Source organism: Aulonocara sp. 'chitande type north' Nkhata Bay, linkage group LG15 (assembly GCF_057382095.1).
Source record: "Aulonocara sp. 'chitande type north' Nkhata Bay isolate Kocher_YH1m ecotype deep benthic linkage group LG15, A_spYH_male_GT1.1, whole genome shotgun sequence".
NCBI classification, from domain to species: domain Eukaryota; kingdom Metazoa; phylum Chordata; class Actinopteri; order Cichliformes; family Cichlidae; genus Aulonocara; species Aulonocara sp. 'chitande type north' Nkhata Bay.
Window position 1 is genome coordinate 232,571 of NC_141358.1, and position 12,616 is coordinate 245,186.

A 12,616-nucleotide genomic window follows, 5' to 3' on the forward strand; every position below is an offset into this window, starting at 1 on the left:
TTTTTTTTTTTTATATAATGTTTTATTTTATCAAAGAAAACATGCCATATTCATATACATGACATGTGAATGCCACATTATTCTTATTTTTATTGTAACATTGTTACTATTATATTTTCTAACACAATAACTTTAAACGTCTTACATTCGCCAGCGTTGAATGACGTGTGACGCCACCATTAGCAAATCAGACTCGGCGAAGACTGGGCGAAGCTGTCCAATCACCGTTCACGTAAACGCCCCTCATCGTAACAGTGAGGCGACAGTAGTTTGACTGGCTGTTTTTACTCCGACTCTGGCCCGTCTGTAGGACGTTTCTTCTCCTCTTGTAACGAGATAATTGAACACAAACCATGAACAGTTTATTCCGATCCGCTGCTCGGTGTCTCCGCTCGGGTCCGGCTGTCTACCTGCCCAGACAAACCGACGGCCGCTCGCAGTGGGCCTCAGTCCGGCTCCTGTGCTCGGCGGCGGATCTCCAGAAAGACCTCGGTGAGATGGTGAAGAAGGACAAAGTGGTGGTGTTTATGAAAGGCACGCCGGCGCAGCCCATGTGCGGCTTCAGTAACGCTGTGGTTCAGATCCTCCGGATGCACGGCGTGGACAACTACGCAGCGTACAACGTGTTGGAGGACCAGGACCTCAGACAAGGTCAGTAACCCGGAGTCTGCCTGACAGCAACAGGTTGTCACCTCTCAGGTGAACGTGTACCGTTTTGGTTACTTTGTAACCGGCAGAAAAAGCGTCACATGCTGGGTGCAGCTCATTTAAACATCCTTGAAGTGTCGGGTCCTGATCGTTACCTCATTCAAAGCAGCATTCGGTTAGGATAGCTGTCAACGGCACTCCATGGCCAGTTTTTATCAGTGTTGTGCAGCAGCACCAAAGGGTGGGGTAACGTTAGCATCGGTATCAAAGTCCCGGCCTCTGTCAGGACTCGATCCCCATTGTTCCGATAATGACACGAGACATGTCGGAGAGCAGGGAAGCGTCCTCACAGATGACATCAGCAATATGTGCTCCCGTTGTCCTGTCTAAGTGTCTTTAACCACGTTTAGAGTGAAATACCTGATAATGGCCGATTGGATCAATTTACATATTGTTATATAGTCTGAATGTTGTATTTTACAGCCGCATCTGGACACTAACAAACATAATACTGATGTTAAAGGGCTTAAAGGGGGGGGGGGGGGTTAAGAGAAGAGGCTCTTCCAGTGTGTTTTCTCCTGGCTTCCTCCCCTCACCCCCAACCACTCACAGATGGCCCCTCACTGAACCTGGTTCTGCCTTCCTGCTAAAAGGCAGTTCATCTTTCCCTCTTCCATCTATGGTTTGCTCATAAGGGTCGCCTGATTGTTGGGATTTTTCTCTCCATTATTTACTTTACAGTATAAAGTGCCTGGAGGCCACTGTTGTTGCACTAAATGAATAAATCTGAATTGGGTTGGAGACCCTTTGCTGTGAGTGTGGAGGTTTGTGCTTTTGCTACAGTTTCAGTGGGTAGAAAAAAAAACCCCACCCCTCAGATTTTCCTTAAAAATGCTAATGAGGCATGTAACCAAACTGCTACGCCTAATTTTAAAACCCACGAGGTGTTCAGAGAAACAGGACTGGTAGTATTAACGCTGTCTGCCTTCAACAGGAGTCAAAGACTTCTCCAACTGGCCCACGATCCCTCAGGTGTACTTCAATGGCGAGTTTGTGGGAGGCTGCGACATCTTTCTGCAGATGCACCAGAACGGAGACCTGGTGGAGGAGCTGAAGAAGCTGGGCATCCGCTCTGCAGTGCTGGACGCAGAGAAAGAGTCCAAGTAATGGACGGGTATAAGCGTGACGCGGCTGACTCATCCAAAGGCGCATTTATCAGGTTGAACCCCTCCCCACTGCCGCCGCCACCACCTTTTTTCCAGCACAGCTGAGGGCACCATGGCTCCCATGATGAGAGCGAACCCCAAAGCAAAAGCTGCGGGCCAAATGAAAGCTCCATAGAGCTGAACGATAACATCGTTACAATGAGTCTTTCCATCCTGTTGTAATAAAAAGCTTTAATACTTCTGCACCTCCAAGAAGAACGGTGACATCACCCCCTCACTCCCACCTCAAACTGCCAGCTGACCGCGACAGAGCCGGCTGTGATCACCGTGTTCAAGCTGCCACCTGAGCGCTCGCTGCGCTCTCACCTGGTTACATCAGTCCTCTGCGATCTTCCCCTCGCCGCTGTCCTCCACGCTCAGTGTAAGACCAGATGAGCTTTAGACTTGCCTAACTGTACCACGCCTAAGTTAAGGTCATTATTCATGCTGCCTGGGCCTCATCGGCTAATGATGTCATCACGCTCTTAAATGCACTGCCTGTAGTTTCAGGAAACAGAACAAAGAGGGGACAACGTGGCTTCGTGCTGGTATGAATATCTTCTCTTTAATGAAGCCACTGATAATCTAGCAGTTTTTTAGTGGCCGTAGCTGCAGAATCGATCACTGGACAGTCCCCTGTTTGTTCTTCCTGCCTGGAACCACGTGGAAACCGTCAATGTCAGGATCCGCTGAAACGTAACGTACCTGATACCTTATGTCCTTTTTTCTTTTTTTAAAACCACCCTGAAGATGAGATTACTGCACACGTGTACCAGCCGAAGCAGTTAATGTTGCATCTGTCTGTATTTCACTCTGAAGGTGAAGTGTTGTTTTAGTTGTTTTTTCTTACGCTGTAAGATATTGTACAGCTTATTATTAGATGTACTTCTGACGCGTGTAATCAATTCTGCACTGATTAAATCTTTTGTGACACAAATGAGTTGTCGGTGTCGTGCCTCATGCATGTCGGTCTTTTGTCAGCGGGGTTACTCACAGTAGTTTTTACTGTGAGCTGGGCCAGACTTGCAGTAATGTGCAGACGTCATGAGCCACATCACTTCCTTGGGTTTTACTAAGAATTTGAGAAATGGGTGTTTTTAGTTTTTTGATTATTTTTTTAAACATTTTTAAATGCACTAGAAAACAGTTTATAAGACAAACTGACTTTGTACAAGTTTGAACCTGCTGGAATATTTGTTGTGACCGTCTTTACTTTTCAGCTTTCTTCTCATTTCTCTAAGTATCCTCCAAAAATAGTTCTGCAGGCTTCTTGAAGAACATTCAAAGATCTTTTTGGATCTTGGCTTTCTCTGTCAGGATCATCCCACATTGCTTCAATGATGTTGAGGTCGGGGCTCTGGGGAGGCCAGTCCGTGACTGCTGGTGTCCCACTGTGTGTTTTTCTGTGCAGGTGTTTCCCGGCTCCTGTGTCAGCTTAATACAGTTTGTTTTTTCTAATTCTTGTGAACATGACTCAGATACCGTTCATCTGCTATAAATGCATTTATAGGTCAGAAACTTCTTTTGTCTAACTTGGACTCATTTTTTAAAGAATTCGTTGCACAACATGCTGACGTAAATCAAATATGACATTTTGGCTCCACATGTGAAGGAAAAGTGAACTAAACAAAAAGGTGCTACACATGAACGTTTTCAGTATCTGAATCTGGCTTCAGGGATTTCTGACAGGACTCTTCATCACTGTGAGATTGGGAAAAGTTACACGCAAATGTTAAAAGGCAAAACTTTCACACGGTGTCTCGGTAAGTGCACATCAAGCTGAAAAACTGTGTCTGAGTCCAGGCCAAATTCAAATGCCAAACACACTCGGTGTAAAACATCTGGAGTCTATGTAGTTGGAAGAATATCACAGAACCTGGTTCTGAGACACGAAGCTGCATTCAAAGTGCCTTAAACTGGTATTCTTCATAGTGGTCAGCAGGGGGCGACTCCTCCCGCTGGAAAATGTGCAACTGTGTTTAAGAACGGGAGGAAATGGTTGTTTGTTTCCTCACCAGAGAAACGGAGCATTTCCAGAAGAGTGTGAGTGTGAGTGTGTGGAAACAGCAAACCACTGTGAACACTGACAGAGGCCCTGGTGTGTTCAGGGAGCCCAGCTTAAATATGCAGCCATCATTCCTGTTGAACATGTTTACTGTGCATTTCCTCTTGTGTCATGTCGGCGTGTGCTGGGAAAACACACCTGCTGTTACTCAGTTTCAGGAAGGAACACTTCTGAGGAATGTGAGTAAAGCGCTTTCCTCATTCTATCCTGTGCAAATGTAACCGGGTCATAAATGACATATTGTTATAATTACACAAAATGTGTTCTAGACCCCAAACCCTTCCTGTTATACCCGACTGTTAGGACCTTCAAGCCTGTAGTTTTGTTCATTCTCAGTTGGAGCCCCTCCTCACTGTTCTTCTTCTTTGGTGCAACCCTATAAACAGTGCTCCCCTTTGGCCTCTCCCCTTTTCTACAATTCCCCTGTGGGGGAGGTCGGTGTCGTCCCCAACACTGCAACACATAATGTATATTTAGCCACCCTGATATTTCTGATTGTGTGTCTTTAGTTCAGTCATTGTGTCTGTCTTTGCTAGATGCTGTAAATGTAAATGTGCAGTACGTGTGTGTCACATGTGTTATAGGCACAGTCAGTGCTAGCATGAACAGGTCATTCTTGCTAGCTTGGGAGTTGTGGTGGGTGGAGCTGACCCTCTTCCCTACTGTTTGCATTTGGTTGTAGGAGCTGGAGCGAGGTCTTGGTTTCTTTTACCCTTCATTGTCAGACACAACGCAGGAACACACCGGCTACACAAAGCCCGGGCTCGTGAGCAACGTCTCAGCTTCCACTATTAAAGCTTTCCTAAGACTAAGTGATGAACGACAGTCACTGTACGATTCTGGAAAACTTTTAAATACAAAATAATACATGTGCGAGTTTTATAAAATAAAACCAAACAATGCTGTACAGTGAAACGACTGTAAATATGGCCGTTGAGCATCCACACCTTCCCCTCCGCTTCTCTCCATAATCCAGTGACGCAGAAACACTGTTAGAAACTAACAGCCAGGATTCAGCTCAGAGTTTCTGCAGGAAGCGCAGCACCAGGTCCCTGAGCGTGGTCCTCAGTGGCTCACTGTCACAGACGATATGCGTCCCGTCCTCCTCCAGCTGAATGAGCGTGTCCTCCGCCTGCAGGTGCAGGATGTGCCCGTCTGCAGTTTCCTCCACTTTAACTTCTGTGATCCCGTGCTGCAAATGAGCACATAACAAGTTAGCATTAAGTTAGTGCTACTATCACAGCACACTGATAGCCCTCTCGCTCACATTTCCCACCTTCTGCAAAGTGGCCAGAAAAGCCTCCAGGGCCACAGCTCCACTCAGCATGGGTTTAGGGGCCAACGCTACGGGGGGCTCCTCAATCACACGCTTCCTCTTCTTGCTGGGGGGCATGGGAGGGGGTTTGGGCACCGACTGGGAACAAATGAAAGACAAATGCAGCTGAGCTCTGATCAGCTGATTCTCTAATGGAAGTGCAAGCATTCTGGGCTCACCTGTAACGTGTGCTTGTTGTCCTTTGAGTGCAGCAACGCAGACACGGTCGCCACAGAGACGCCGGGTTTGATCTCAGAGGGCACCAGGGAGTTGGCCAGCTAGGAAGAGAAGAATACGACTCTCAGCAATTAAAACCGTCCGCCTGCTTTCTGACAGCGAGAGGATTTCTCAATAAAAACAGCTGATCAAACGCCATGTTGTCATAGTGATCAGAGAATTCACCAGATACAACAGATACTCTGTGGCCAGAAACTCAGATCCATCTCTGAGGAGTTTTGACTTCCTTCTCTTCGGGGCCTCACCTCAGGCAGGATGTAGATGCGTTCGTAGCGGCGTCTGAAGGGCAGGTTGAGAACAGAGCAGCGTCTGTAGGGCATAGGAGGAGGCTGCAGCTCCAACATCAGGTCGGAGCGGTGGGACTGGGTCAGAGGAGGCTGGGTGTACTGCTCGGGACACACCACGTGGAGAGGCTGCAGGAAGAAGACACGGCTTTTACACACAGAGTACAAATGTGAGCGGCTGAAGCTGGCTTTGTTAACATTTAAATTAAGGCTACAGCTAAACGAGAACTAGTGCTGCGAATGGGCCATCCTGGAACTACAGGGATGCTTCGATCAAATCCCTCAAATCTTAAGCAAGACCCGCTGCTTCCCTGAGCTCTGCCCTGAACGCTCACATTGTTCTGCCATTTTATTTGTATATTGTCTGTTAACTTGGAAATCTGCTTTCCATTCTCCCGTTTCACCCACAGCGCTCTCACAGACTCAGTCACTATGGCACAGCACAGTTCTAGCATCATGATGCAGCCTTTCCCTCCTCATCGTAGAATCATCGTTCCTTAGTCTCGGCTCTATTTCTGTGTATTTCTCTCATAATCAGATCAGGTGCTAACAGCATACCTGGACTTCCTTGAGCAGCTTTGATACTTGGTGGAAGTTGAGCCGTGTGTCAATGGGACAGTAAACGCACTTCATGGCTAACGGCATCCAGGTAGGAGAAGTCCGGCTCTGAGTGAGAAAGATCAGGCACTCAGGACATTACCAGCTCAGGCTTTCCTTGTTTTAGTCACGTGTGAGAGATGTAGCGATAGCTGTAATTACCAGTAAAGATGATGGTGTTAAGGCTGGATTTGCCCCAGAGCTCCATGAAGTGAACGACGTCCCCGAAGCGCAGAGAGGGGTGACCGGTGAAAACCACGCAGGGCTGACGGAACTCGCTGCTGAAGTCTCCGTGAATGCTGGGGTAGTGCTTCAGCTTGTTGGTTTGGATGAGCTGAAACATCAGCAGCACATTCAAGCACCAGTTTATCAACGTGACCTCGTCACCAGCTCCACAGGTGTACTTGTGTTTTCATCCTGGTATCTTTGTATCAGTCGACTCTGCTTTTTAAAACGTGTGTTAGAGGTATGATGCGCTCCAGGCAAAAGCACATCTCACTCACATTTGATGCAACTCATGGCTACATGTCATCTGTTATTAATGACTTGTGACAGCACTGGCCTGGTCGAACATACTATTTGCCTAATGCTTTCCAATTCAAAGTTTTCTCCAACCAAACATGAATTTGCATAAAACATAAACACTTCCTCAGAGATGAAATGCTGGTTTGGTAGCGAGGCTCCAAACGCTCAACCAGACCGCCAACAGGTCTCGCACGCCACAGCCGCTCTATCGCGTGACGCACACGGCTCCGACGTGCTGAGGTTATGAGCCGAGTTACGCCGTGTCGCAAGTTTTGTGAGGTGCTTTTGTGATATTTAACGGATCGGATTACATTTTTTATTTCTCTCCGATATCCGATCCAGTAATTTAGGTCAGTATGGGACCGATACAGATACTAGGGGTGCAACGATATTCGTATCGATATTGAACCGTTCGATACAGTGCTTTCGGTTCGGTACGCATATGTATCGAACAATACAACATTTGTAATTTATTTTATCAACTTTCCTTCTGACGATGCTGTCTGTGTTGAGCGCTCAGTGAATCTGCGTTCGACTACTCCGCCTAGGCTGCACTGTCGAGCGCAGATCCACTGAGCGCTCCACACAGACAGCATAGTCAGAAGGAAGAGCGCAGGGCAAGCTAGCGAGACAGAAGTTAAGCTCTCCTTACAACATGAACCTCCCCCACTCTCATTCAGATCTGGCGTTTGGAACTATTTTGGTTTTCATGTGACGTATGACCCTGAAGGTAAGCGAGTCATGGACTAAAGTAAAACAGTATGTTGGATGTGCCACGCAATGCTCAATTACATTGGTGTGAACTAGTGTGTTAGCGCAGTTAGCTCGTTAACGTGTTGGCCGTCTAGCCCCATGCACGGAGCGATCGGCGGTAGCTCGTTAACGGAGATTTGCCGTGTTGTGGCGTTAAGGTCATTTCAACGAGATTAACCTGAAAGCACTAGTGGGAACACAACGAATATGACTGCACATTTACGCCGACATCATCCTAGTGCAAAGACAAAAACAACAAGCATGCTACTAACTTTAGCCGAGTCATTTAGACAGCTGTTAGCACGTGATTCTCCTTATGCTGCTGAGAATATAGCCCAGAAGAAGCGTATAGTATAGCTTTTATTTTGGAAAGAGACATTTCTCTGTAATAAACTCTCTTTTCCAAAGATGAGTGATTCCTCAATCAGATACAGGGCTCGCAATATCGCTAGCCCGACGTCCTGGAGCTAGCGATTTTTTCAGTCGGGCTACCAAAATCTATCTCTGCCCTGCCCGTCGGGCTATTGTAGGAAAAATATATGTCAATGCTTTTGCATTCTTTCAGAAATGTAGCTGGGTAATTATGTCATTGGCATCGGTGAGCCACTGTCAATATGTGACATATTGAAGTCGCGTTTGAATTTGCGCTTGTTTTTTTGCTTTCACTTTGCAATCGTGCGAACTGTGTATAGAGAGCGACAGCACTGATCTGTGAGTGATGATAATTTGTGCACCAATTCCTCTGACATCGTCTTATTAATCGTTAGCTTACTGAGCAAACATGACAAGTGAAATCTCCCGCAGCTTAAACATGTGAGAGGTTGATCGCGCAGAGAATCGCTGAGCTTATGTGAGTGAGTGTGTAAAAGCAGCAGGATTTATATTTGACTACGATGACCTGGATGACTGAGAACCTTCACAGACAGATATATATTTTAGTTCTGCTGAGCCAAATAAGACAGGTCAGGGTGAAGAAGTGACAGCCAAAGAAAAGCTTACCACAAAACGGAAAAGTTATGACAAATCAGACTATAAGGCAAAAAGAAAGTGCAGCTTTATGGTTTCATGGACAAAAGAATTTCTGTGGCTGCAATATGACGAGCTAAATAACCAGGGCTGCACATAAGTGGTCCGCAGGTGCGCATTCGCTGTCAAAATAAAAAACACGCACAAGGGTTAGGGTTAAATTTAAAAACTGTACTTTTGAGTTAAAATATATATTTATAATTTTAATAAATGACAAATTAAAAAGGCATGAACATTTTTTTTGTATTGAAAAAATATCGAACCGTGACACCAAAGTATCGAACCGAACCGTGAATTTTGTGTATCGTTGCACCCCTAGTAGTAACGTACACGGTTCGTGGCATTCGTAATCATCGTAGTCGTGATCTGCTGGCGACCGCGTCCATCCCTTTGTGACCACAGTGTGCCCATCTTCTGATGGATGCTTCCAACAGGAGAATGATCCATGTCATAAAGCTCAAATAACTTTGAACAGGACAGTGAGGCCTGCACAGACACCAGGTCACAATCTGTGCTGGAACAGCAACAGTCTAATCATGGATGTGCAGCTGACAAATTAGCAGCAACTGTGTGATGCTTCATGTGCTTCCATATGTCAGGACTGAACAAAACCCCACAAGATAAGCAGAATACTATGGGCTCAAATTGTGGTCATAAATATTTTGTACTTGTAAATCAGGATTTGTATGTGTAATTTGTGTGTGTGTGTAACAAAGATTTGTGTGTGGACTCAGTCAAAAAATCTGTGAGAAACTCTGCACTCAAGTTTCAAGTTACAAGTATGAATGTTGACCCTATTTTTCTTCCTTTGATCTGATTGGCCAATTTCATGTCAATCACAAATTTAACTATCCAATCAGAGAACAGATGGGTTTGGCTGTCGGAGGGGTGCTTTTTTGAAGTCCGCACACAAATTCTTTTTATACATACAAATCCTGATTTACAAGTACAAAATATTTATGACCACAATTTGAGCCCATAGAATACCAGCGAATATAACGCCTGACATGAGTGTTATTGTTACTGTATGTGATGTGGACTCTTCTTTTAACAAGCCTGAAATAATCATTATTAAAGTTTAGCTCCAGTCACACATATTCTTTGAGGAACATATAATGAGTGCAGCCTTGTATACAATAAGAGGAATATGAAGTGAGACTCAGTTGTAAAAGGATATAAATGGCAAACTGTTTCTAAAATCAAAAACAATCCATTTTAAGTTAGAAATAGTTGGAAATGGGAAAAATGTGCAGCTGTAGCCTGACGTGAGCTCACGCAGCCGTTAGCAGTGCGACTCAGAGGCTTGTCAGAATTTCTATTTCAAAAGGAAAGAACCCTGGTATTGGATTAGCATTCAGCACCTGGGGGTGGATATTGGGATCAATAAAGAAAGGAAAATATTTATTATTTATAATCTCTATTATAATATTTTGCATCATTTTGCATTTTGATGTGGACTCCTGCTCGGCTCACGCAGTTCTGCGACCTTCGTGGTGCACAGTGCTTTGTAATCTCCGTAAAGTGAGGCAGTGCGGTCAGCAGGGACCAGCTTATGATCGCTGCTAGGCTCAAAGAACCTAGCAAACATCGGGGGAAATCGCCGGACGCTGTGTTACACTTATCAGAGAGCAAACAAAACAGGCTCTTTTAAAAGATAAGATGTGTTTCACAATGCGTTTTTGATATTCCAAGCACATATTGAATGTGCGTGTATTATGTAGAAGTTAGAGAAAGGCAGAGCGGTTAATGCGCTGTATGGACGAGGCTGCAAGAGGACACGAGATAAGGGCCACTCGAACAGGCGTGTGCGCACCAACACACACAGAGCCATCATTACCAGCCTGATTAGCTCTGCAAGCAGCGATAACCTGAGCAGGAGACGGAATATTTTCTTCCACCATCAGAGGCAAAAAGCAAATCTGGAGATTAAGAGCAATCTTTGATAAGGATCCTGTTTCATATACAGACTATTTTAAGACTATAGTGGACATTAAATATACAAAAAGGACTATTGGTCTATAATGTAAATGATGTAACGTGATGTCTAAATGCTGTGTTTATCACTCAGACAAGATGAGATAAGACACTCGTGTGCAGAAAGTACAGAAACACCCTAACTTGTGCTGCGACGGTCTCTGTGCAGGAATGCCAGTTTGGGACAAATCCACTGTGGAATGTCAGAAAATGCGTATGTATTAGTGATGAAGTCAGTGCATCAATACATTCAATTCTGGCCCTCAAACACCGACATACAAGACACAAGCAACGGGACACCCGCTGGTTTTCAAGTATCTGCAGGAATATAAATCAATGAACATTGTGCAGCTGATACACTCTACGTCTGCAGAAATATGCTGAGATCATTTAAATTAGATGGAGCAAAAGGGCAGAGGTGGACAGGAGATGATCAACTTCTTTATATATGCACTGTATCAACCTAAGATGTACAGTATTTCCATATTTGGCTTCAGCCTTCACTGGCTAATGAACCCAATAAAAGAAGCAAGAATTAATCTTGCTGGCTCAGGTTGACAGTTTCAGGTATTTTTTGTGCCACGAATGTGAAATAGAAGCACCCTCTTGGCAAAATAGTTCCTCTGTAATTTCAAGGCCATATCCATAATGTCTTTCGAAACCGCGCGACCACAGATTTGCATAAGAACTCTGCACGCCACGATAAATTTAAGAAGATAAACCTGCAACTTTTACCATCTATAGTTGTCACTGTAAACTCTTTGAGTCATCTTTTTTTCATGCATATCATTCTCTGAATTCAACTGAACTTTGCATAAAAAGTTTTTGTGATCCATGAATCACCAAAATGACGTTTTTGGGACCCTTATGTTCCAAATTCACATATTTCTTCTTCGCAAACTTTAAAAGAACATATATAATTGCACCTTAGGATTTATTTGTCAGGAAGAAAAGCTATATTTTTACTACCTCTAGGACTTTAACCACTAGTGTATAGTGCACATGCAGGAGACTGTGCTAGCCCTCGCTGGGCTGTGTTCATTAGCACCTGCACGTTGTAGCCCAGCAGGAGAACCACACGTCCTGTGAGATCTGGTCCACTGGTAGGAAGTATTTTAAGAGCTGTGTGCTCCACATACTGTCGGCCTGTTCAAACTGAGGTGATGAATTATATTTTATGAACTCGAGCTTTGTTTTTAATGTAAAAAATTGAGGTGGTCCAAACACGTCTACACTCTGAACCAGAGGACCAAGCAGACGACCTCCAGGGCTCAAAACTGCACTGACGGCCTTATAGGTGGAGCCTCGTGTTAAAGTGTCCTTCAAGTAAACACGCTCACACGCTTACATGGTAGAAAACTGCTTTTGTATCTAATAAAAATTACTGTTAGCTGTAGGCTATGTGTTATTAGGGCTGAAGCCCCTTTGACTGACATACGGGTCTGTACACACTGTTTGTCTCTCAGTCATGGTTGTGGTCTGATGACACACTTATGTGCTGAATAACTGGCCTGGCTGTATGGTTAGTGGTACTAACAGCCTGTTCACAGAGTCTGCTCAGCTGTTTGGGCAATTGAAATTCTAATATCATTCAAGAACAAGAGTGATGTGCAGAGCTGCAGCGACTACAGAGGGACAAAGTTGATGAGCCACAGCATGAAGCTGTGGGAAAGAGTTGCTGAAGCCAGGTTAACGAGAGAGGTGATGATCAGCGAGCAGCTGTATGGCTTCGAGCGCTACAAATGGGTTGTTTGCTTTGAGAGCGCCGATGGTGAAGTGCAGAGAAGAAGCGGTCGCACGGCGTCTTTGTGGATCCAGAGAAAGCTCGAGATCGGGTGCCAAGAGAGAAACTGGCGGAGAAGCATGTGAGGGCGGTGCAGGACATGTGGCGAGGTGTGCCGTAGAAATGGCAGACGGGTGCAAGGTGAGGGGCGAGAGGTCCTTCCTGTTTACAAGTTGGTATAGTTTATTGTTTTTTTTAATTCAT

The 12,616-nt window shown here is 45.1% G+C and overlaps 2 protein-coding genes across 2 annotated transcripts; one reads left to right on the forward strand and one right to left on the reverse strand.

Moving 5' to 3' along the window:
• The first annotated feature begins 222 nt into the window (after nt 1-222).
• LOC147312181 (glutaredoxin-related protein 5, mitochondrial-like) lies at nt 223-2,790 on the forward strand. Its single transcript, XM_086264556.1, has 2 exons — nt 223-651; nt 1,643-2,790. Exons 1-2 carry the CDS (start codon nt 354-356, stop codon nt 1,813-1,815), a joined length of 471 nt encoding a protein of 156 aa, XP_086120682.1. The 5' UTR covers nt 223-353; the 3' UTR covers nt 1,816-2,790.
• A 1,960-nt stretch (nt 2,791-4,750) lies between these two features.
• On the reverse strand, nt 4,751-6,391 carry LOC147312182 (integrator complex subunit 9-like). The gene is made up of 5 exons (XM_086264555.1): nt 6,313-6,391; nt 5,716-5,883; nt 5,413-5,511; nt 5,195-5,332; nt 4,751-5,110 (listed from the first exon to the last, which is right to left on the reverse strand). The coding sequence occupies exons 1-5, from the start codon at nt 6,385-6,387 to the stop codon at nt 4,937-4,939; spliced, it is 654 nt and encodes a 217-aa protein (XP_086120681.1). The 5' UTR covers nt 6,388-6,391; the 3' UTR covers nt 4,751-4,936.
• Nucleotides 6,392-12,616: the final 6,225 nt, after the last annotated feature.